Source organism: Oncorhynchus keta, unplaced genomic scaffold (genome assembly GCF_023373465.1).
Source record: "Oncorhynchus keta strain PuntledgeMale-10-30-2019 unplaced genomic scaffold, Oket_V2 Un_contig_7663_pilon_pilon, whole genome shotgun sequence".
In the NCBI taxonomy this organism is placed as follows: Eukaryota; Metazoa; Chordata; class Actinopteri; order Salmoniformes; family Salmonidae; genus Oncorhynchus; species Oncorhynchus keta.
The window spans coordinates 48,747-56,742 of record NW_026289600.1 but is presented as its reverse complement, the minus strand read 5'-3'; the positions used below and the strand labels follow the sequence as shown (position 1 = coordinate 56,742).

Genomic DNA, 7,996 nt, shown 5'->3' with positions numbered 1-7,996 from the left:
TTTTTGCGTCAAAGCCCTGCAGTTCCACACTCAAGGTTCTTAGTAAGGTTTTAAAAAGCACATGTACGATTGTGCATGTGTGATGGGTTGAAAACAAAGTCACTAAAAACAGACACATTTATTATTTATTCCCCCCCAAATTGTTTATGTATTTGTCTTAATTAATCTAAATGGTATTTTCTACATACTTCAGCGTTAGCAGTCCATCAGGCCAAAAGATGGCGCTGTTGTACTGTTGTAGCAGGAGAAACAGCAAGTTCAGGCCAAGCGCTCACCATTCTGCAGAATAAGGACCAGAACTTTACAGAGGTAAACTGTGTCTGTTCTTTTACTATTACAGGTATGTAACAGCACTTCAAAACGTTCAAATATATACACAATATGTAATAACATGCTATTTAACAAATTTGTCAAGATATTATCACGTTAGCAAAGGTTTTGTTTTGGCTTTGTGTCGAACTGAGTGAGAGAAGAAGGTGATTTACATTGAGTGAGAGTATATGTTAGCTTGATGCTAGCTGAGGTAAAAAAATGATTTACGAGGCACAGAGACTTATGTTTACTGAGTAGCTTACTTGTTCTGGATTTTGTCTAGGAGATTTTTTTTATCAAGAATCCATTTGTTAGGGATTTCTGAGTTGGTTTTAGATGTTATTGGTTGTTTTGTGTAAAATTGTGCTCACTAGCTGGTAAACTGGCCGAGCACGCTCAGTCTGGTGAACTTTTAGTGCATACAGTGAGAGACGATTTTCTGGAGGTGCCACTATCTTAAAGCTGAATGTATTGTTGTCACTTTTCTATAGAGGTCGAGGTATATAGAGAGAAATTCATTTTTTTATGGTTTCATATATAGGTGTTTCTATTGTATGAATGTGGAATACATTGTGGTTTTCATGTGAAACTACACTAAGACAGGGTTATTTGTGGAACATTTTTTAATTCTGCTTTATATAAAGTGCATTTATGTTGTGCAATTTAAAGTGTGCACTTGTTTGATGTGAATATTTTCAAAGTACTAACAAGAAAATAGACAATTGAACAAGAGAAAAAACGTTCTTCAGAATAAAGAAAGCGGCAGAACTTTGCAGACGTAAACTTGCGTCTGTTCTTTTTACTATTTCAGGCCACCTCAGCTACACATGTACTCTGTCTGCACACGCATCCACGCATGCACATACAAACGGACAAACACACACTAATGTTCTCTCTCTCGTGTTTGTCAGCAGTTCATCGTGGCCCTGTCGTTCGCCTCCTTCACCAAAGCTCTGTCAAGGACCTACATGAAGAGTGCCATCACTCAGAGAGACACTTTGACCTGTCCAGCTCTCTCATCGGACTCATAGACGGCAGCTTTGTGATGGGTATCAACAATAACATTGAGTTTCTTGAGAATTCATGTAGTAAAAACCAGATACAGACTACATACAGTATGATCCATTTTTTGTGTGGCTCAGTCTGCTCTCAATACTGTCCAGTTTTATAGTTGTTCCTATTAATTGATTGACTGGCTTTTGTCCATGACTCTACTGTCAAACCCGTAACATTGTTTTATTTGATGCTGTGTTGTTGCAGTCTAGTAACAGTGTTTACAATTTGCGATTCCTGACTACTGTAGTGTTGTGGTTTCTTGCAGGTAACCTGCTGTTCCTGGCTGTGATCAGCCATTTTGGGGCGAAGCTGCACCGGCCCAGGCTCATTGCTATTGTCTGTTTCCTCATGGCTGTAGGATCCTTCCTCACAGGCCTGCCACACTTCTTCATGGAACGGTAAAACAACTGAAAACTTGTACTTGTACTGGTTAAACTTGTACTTGTACTGGTTAAACTTGTACTTGTAGAGATACTCCAATGCGGAGGATAGTTTCACTTTAGAAATAAAGAAATGTATCCAGTTTTTGATTAATCTCAGTTAACTTCGAACTAACGTCTTGCGTAATTGGTCAGCTGCTTGATTATGTTTTGGGGCCATACATGTTAAGAGAAGGGATTAACTTGTTATGGCTGCAATCCTGTTAACGGGATTAGTGTCATCAACAACTGCTGAATAGCATAGCGCTACATTCAATAAATATTACTAAAAATATTTATATTCATGAAATCACAAGTGCAATATAGGAAAACACAGTTTAGCCTTTTGTTAATCCACCTGTTGTGTCAGATTTTGAAATTATGCTTTACAGCGAAAGCAATCCAATCGTTTGTGTAAGTTTATCGATCGCTCAACAAAACATTAAGTACACTTAGCATCAAGTAGCTCGGTCACAAAAATCAGAAAAGCAATTAAAATTCATAGTTTACCTTTGATGATCTTCGGATGTTTTCACTCACGAGACTCCCAGTTACACAACAAATGTTCCTTTTGTTCCATAAACATTTATTTTTATATTCAAAATACCTCCGTTTGTTTGGCGCGTTATGTTCAGAAATTCACAGGACAGAGCGGTCACGACAACGCAGACAAATTCCAAATAGTTTCCATAATGTCCACAGAAACATGTCAAACGTTTTTATAATCAAATATATAATCAATAATATATCAACCGCAAATGTCTTTCACAGTAGGAGAGGGAAAAGCAATAGCTGTCCAAACTCTGTTGCGCGAGCAAAACTCATGTGACCACTTGACGCGATGTTGTCTTTCTGGCTCATTTTCTAAATAAAAGCCTGAAACTATGTCTGAAGACTGTTGACACCTTGAGGAAGCGATATGGAAAGGAATCTGCTTGATATCCCTTTAAATTGAGCAAAGGGAGGCTATGGAACATGGAGTTTTCAAAATAGAGGCCACTTCCTGTTTTTATATTCCTCGGGGTTTCGCCTGCAATATCAGTTCTGTTATACTCACAGACAATATTTGGACAGTTTTGGAAACTTTAGAGTGTTTTCTATCCAATACTAATAATAATATGCATATATTAGGAACTGAGACTGAGGAGCTGGCCATTTATAATGGGCACCTTTTCATCAAGCTACTCAATACTGCCCCTGCAGCCATAAATAGTTTGGACAGCAAAGGCAAGGTATTGGAGTGGCCATCACAAAGCCCCACCTCAATCCTATAGAAAATGTGTGGGCAGAACTGAAAAAGCGTGTGCAAGCAAGAAGGCCTACAAACCTGACTCAGTTACACCAGCTCTGTCAGGAGGAATGGGGCAAAATTCACACAACTTATTGTGGGAAGCTTTTGGAAGGGTAACCATAATGTTTGACCCAAGTTAAACAATTTAAAGGCTATGCTACCAAATACTAATATAGTGTATGTAAACTTCTGACCCACTGGGAATATGATGAAAGAAATACAAGCTGAAATAAATCAATCTCTCTACTATTATTCTGACATTTCACATTCTTAAAATAAAGTGGTGATCCTAACTGACCTAAAACAGGGGATTTTTACTAGGATTAAATTTAAGGAATTGTGCAAAACTGAGTTTAAATGTATTTGGCTATGGTGTATGTAAACTTCCGACTTCAACTGTATACAGTGTGTGTGTGTATATATATAACTCAACAAAAAATGAAATGACCTCTCACTGTCAACTGCGTTTATTTTCAGCAAACTTAACATGTGCAAATATTTGTATGAACATAACAAGATTCAACAACTCAGACAAACTGAACCAGTTCCACAGAAATTTGACTAACAGAAATGGAATAATCAAAATCAATGGTCAAAATCAAAAGTAACAGTCAGTATCTGGTGTGGCCATCAACTGCATTAAGTACTGCAGTGCATCTCCTCCTCATGGACTGCATCAGATTTGCCAGTTCTTGCTGTACCATGTTACCCCACTCTTCCACCTAGGTACCTGCAAGTACCCAGACATTTCTGTGGGAATGGCCTAGCTCTCACCCTCCGAGCCAACAGGTCCCAAGATGTGCTGAATGGGATTGAGATCCGGGCTCTTCGCTGACCATGGCAGAACACTGATATTCCTGTCTTGCAGGAAATCATGCACAGAACGAGCAGTATGGCTGGTGGCATTGTCATGCTGGAGGGTCATGTCAGGATGAGCCTGCAGGAAGTGTACCACATGAGGGAGGAGGATGTCTTCCCTGTAATACACAGCATTGAGACTGCCTGCAATGACAACAAGCTTAGTCCGATGATGCTGTGACACACTGCGCCAGACCATGATGGACCCTCCACCTCCAAATTGATCTCGCTTCAGAGTACAGGCCTCGGTGTAACATTACTTCAACGATAAACGTAAATCTGACCATCACCCCTGGTGAGACAAAACCACAACTCGTCAGTGAAGAGCACTTTTTGGCAGTCCTGTCTGGTCCAGCGACGGTGGGTTTGTGCCCATAGGTGATGCTGTTGCCGGTGATGTCTAATGAGGACCTGCCTTACAACAGGCCTACAAGCCCTCAGTTCAGCCTCTCAGCTTATTGCGGAAAGTCTGAGCACTGATGTAGGGATTGTGCATGGGAAACAGTGTTTAAACCCTTTACAATGAAGATCTGTGAAGTTACTTGGATTTTTACTAATTATCTTTGAAATACAGGGTCCTAAAAAATTCACCACATTTATGATTTTATATGGGAATCAAAAAGCTTTCATTAATGTTCACCATGTGCTGATGTGCTCAGCACTGTCAACAGACCCCATTATGACATCACAATGTAACGGAAGCCTTGCCATGTTATCATTGCTGGTTCCATCTGACAAGCAAAATTTAATTTCCACTCATTCCATGATAGATCTCTCACAGAGATAGGTTAAGTTCTTATTTTGAGAGTGTTAATATTTATCATCAATGGCTTATCGGGGGAGAAAATCAAGTGAGTTTGACAAACTCCAGAAGGAGAACTCACAGATGAAGAGCGTCATCAAAAACCTGAGGAAGCAAAACATAGCTTTAAACCAACAGGATGACCAGGACAAGTTTTCAAGTTTTGTAAGGCTCATCAGTTTTTCAAACGTTTTTCCAAAAATATCACTGTTTATTTTGTGGTTTCATAGACATACAGGCCTACATCCATAAAATCTTTATCTTAAAAGTTTTTCATGACACACTGTGGAAACTATTTTGCCTACTTCACTTCTGCAATTCATTTCATACTGTACCATTGTGATCCAGGGCTATCAGGAGAGCTACCCAATCGCAGAGGGCCCTGGTGGCTTCATCAGTGATGCCAGACTTCTGCAGATGCAGAGAGCTGAGAGAGAGGCCATGGAAGCAAAGCAAAGAAAGATAAGTGCTATCCATGAGAATTATGTCCGGACTGCTCTCATCGGGGTTGGCAGCACCTTCGCGCACCACTTCGTCCCCTCTATTCAGTGCATTCCGCGGCCGAAAGCTCCACCGAGGCCTTTGCCGCGAAGGCTTGAACACATAGCTCTGGCCCCACTGAAGAACGTGGTGGGGGTGGACGGAGCCCAAGGTCGACCCGGATCTCACTCTCTGGAGTCCAACCAGGTAAATAAATCATTCAGCAGCAGTAGCGTGTGGCCTGTTCCGTCCCTCCCACTGGAGCTCCCTCCAAGAGGGGCAAGAAGAAGAAGGGCAGGCGGGAGTCAAAGCCCTGAAAGTCCAGTCGGACCAGGGCTGTGCTGACAACAACGGACCCATTGACCTGGTGAGGGACATCGAGGCTCACCTGAAGGAGGAGGCCTGGAAGGTAGGATGGACTTCGAATTCATTGTAAATGTGAATATTTGCAGTTCAGAATTATACTTGGACTGATAAATTGCCAAAACAGATAGTTGTTCCATGTCTTAAAATCAAATCAAACTTTATTTGTCACATGGGCCGAACACAACAAGTGTAGACCTTACCGTGAAACCAACAGTGCAGTTCAAGAAGAGTTTTAAGAAAATATTTACCAAATAAACTAAAGTAAAAAATAATAATAATTAAAGTAACACAATGACATAACAATAACGAGGCTAAATACAGGGGTATCGGTACCGAGTCAGTGTGTGGGGTACAGGTTAGAAAGGATACTCAGGATCTCTCTGTGTATTAGTTTATGTATATACTACTTCTATATGTATTTCTATGATGGGATAATTATTTTCTGGTCTACACCAAAGGTGGTACATGAGGTGAAGGCCATGGGTAGGAGAAGTTTGAGCTCGGACATGTCCATGGGGAAATAGTCACCAGCTCTCTGGGAAGCCTGAGCTCAGTGGATATGAACACCCCTGCGGAGCTCCGTGACTACTTGGATGTTGGGACCCCGGTAAAGGCGTGACAGCCCACCCAGGCCTGCTCCCCCTCCTACCAAGCCCAGGAGCAAACAGCCTCGGCCTATAAGGTTCCTTAGCCTGCCAAAGGCTGCCACCCGGCTCAGGTCAGTCCCTCTCATGTTCTCACACTAATGTAAATTAGACAGGGAGATGAAGCTAGGTAGGGTGATAGAAAAACAGTAGGAAGGAAGGGACACATTTTTCCACACTTGATTTGCCTGTTTCACTGTGAGATCACCTTTACTCAAGGCTAATTGGACCCTGCCTCTGAGCAGGGAGAGCACCAAAATATATGTGCTAAATTTAAAATGATATTCAAATGAACTAGTGTTAAAAGCTACAAACAGATATGGAAATGAGTACATACATAAATACAGTTCATAGAGAGATAGATGTCTGCTGTCAACCCATAGACAAGATGGCAGCCAGTGAGCCAAAGGGCCAAATTAGGAACCAGGCCAGATTGCAGCCCCTGTCCAACCCAGAGCAGGCCCTGACTAAGACCTTCAAGCTGCTCCACTCTGCCTCTGATGACTGGTGAGCATTCTCTGTCGACAAGATCAATGGAGCTAGGCTAAAGGAAGCACAGTGTAGTGTCCTTGGAAATGTCTATTTGAGCTACAGAGCGTAGAAACTTCTGAATTTAAGAGACCAGAGTCCTAATTGATGAACATCATTATAAGATTTTTGGAAAATGTTGTGGAAAATGCTTACATTTATTTTACTGAATTGCAGGGAGAAGAAGATTGAGGGCTTGACCTCTCTCCGTGTGATGGCTCAGAACCACATGGACATACTGATGCCTAAACTCCATGATATCTGCCATGCCATTATAAATGAGGTAGCTGTATTCATTCATCTGCACAAATCTGCTACATTTGGAGAACAAGTCAAATTATTGTGTCATGTTTCTGATGTTTGTGGGTTGTACAGCTCAACATTAATATCTGGTCCTGTGCGTGTTATTATGATTCAGGTGAAGAACCTGCGCTCTGCAGTGTCCTGTGCTGCCATGGCCACACTGGGTGACATGTACGTCCACCTCCAGAGGGCCATGGACAGTGAGGTGGAGGGGACGGCACGCGTGCTGCTCCACAAAGCCAGCGAGGCCAACGCTTTCATCCGGCACGGCGCCAACTTTGCCCTGGGTCACATGGTGCAGAGCTGCACCCCTACCCGTGTCATGAATGCCCTGCTGGTCGGTGGGCTGAGGTAAAGAGGAGAGGGGTCAATTAACACTCACTAAGGGGTAGATCCCGACTTCCACGAATTATCCCATTATCCAAACTCACCCCAATGCTGGACTTCACCGTCCCTCCACCTCAATGGAATCACATTTTTTGTTATGTTATACTTCCTTGTGTTGTGTACTTCTTATTTTACCATTGCGTTACTTAGATTATTTTTAGCCTTTGGTGGAGAGGTACTGTCTGATGTGTGCTACTGATGTGTGCTAGCCTTTGGGAGTAACAAGTCATTCATAAACATTTATAAAGTATCTATAGTGAACACTTTACATTAGGGGCTATTAGTGAGGCACTGAGGTATTCGTAAGTACATGTACTCACATTCATAAATGCACTCATTAATAAATACACCATTTGTGACATTTATAAATACATTTATAAATATGTATAGAAATTATTCAAACCATTAATCAACCATCAACAAATGCCTTGACAATAACTCCTTTATAACTGGTTTGTAGTACATTATTAATCATTTACAAATTGTGAACATACTATGATCAAACACCTTATTAATTATCTGATAAATCATGAACAAATCATTTAATATA

General features: G+C 41.4%; 1 protein-coding gene across 1 annotated transcript; it reads left to right on the top strand.

The window, feature by feature from the left end:
- The first annotated feature begins 288 nt into the window (after nt 1-288).
- Nucleotides 289-5,460, top strand: LOC127926505 (solute carrier organic anion transporter family member 1B2-like). Its single transcript, XM_052511884.1, has 4 exons — nt 289-340; nt 1,227-1,361; nt 1,634-1,766; nt 5,087-5,460. The coding sequence occupies exons 2-4, from the start codon at nt 1,358-1,360 to the stop codon at nt 5,202-5,204; spliced, it is 255 nt and encodes an 84-aa protein (XP_052367844.1). The 5' UTR covers nt 289-340; nt 1,227-1,357; the 3' UTR covers nt 5,205-5,460.
- The last annotated feature ends 2,536 nt before the right edge of the window (nt 5,461-7,996 follow it).

Bases quoted from the DNA above. Each gene is read 5' to 3' on its own strand.
- LOC127926505 (XM_052511884.1), top strand. The intron at 1,767-5,086 runs GTAAAACAACTG...ATTGTGATCCAG, and splicing joins CCACACTTCTTCATGGAACG to GGCTATCAGGAGAGCTACCC.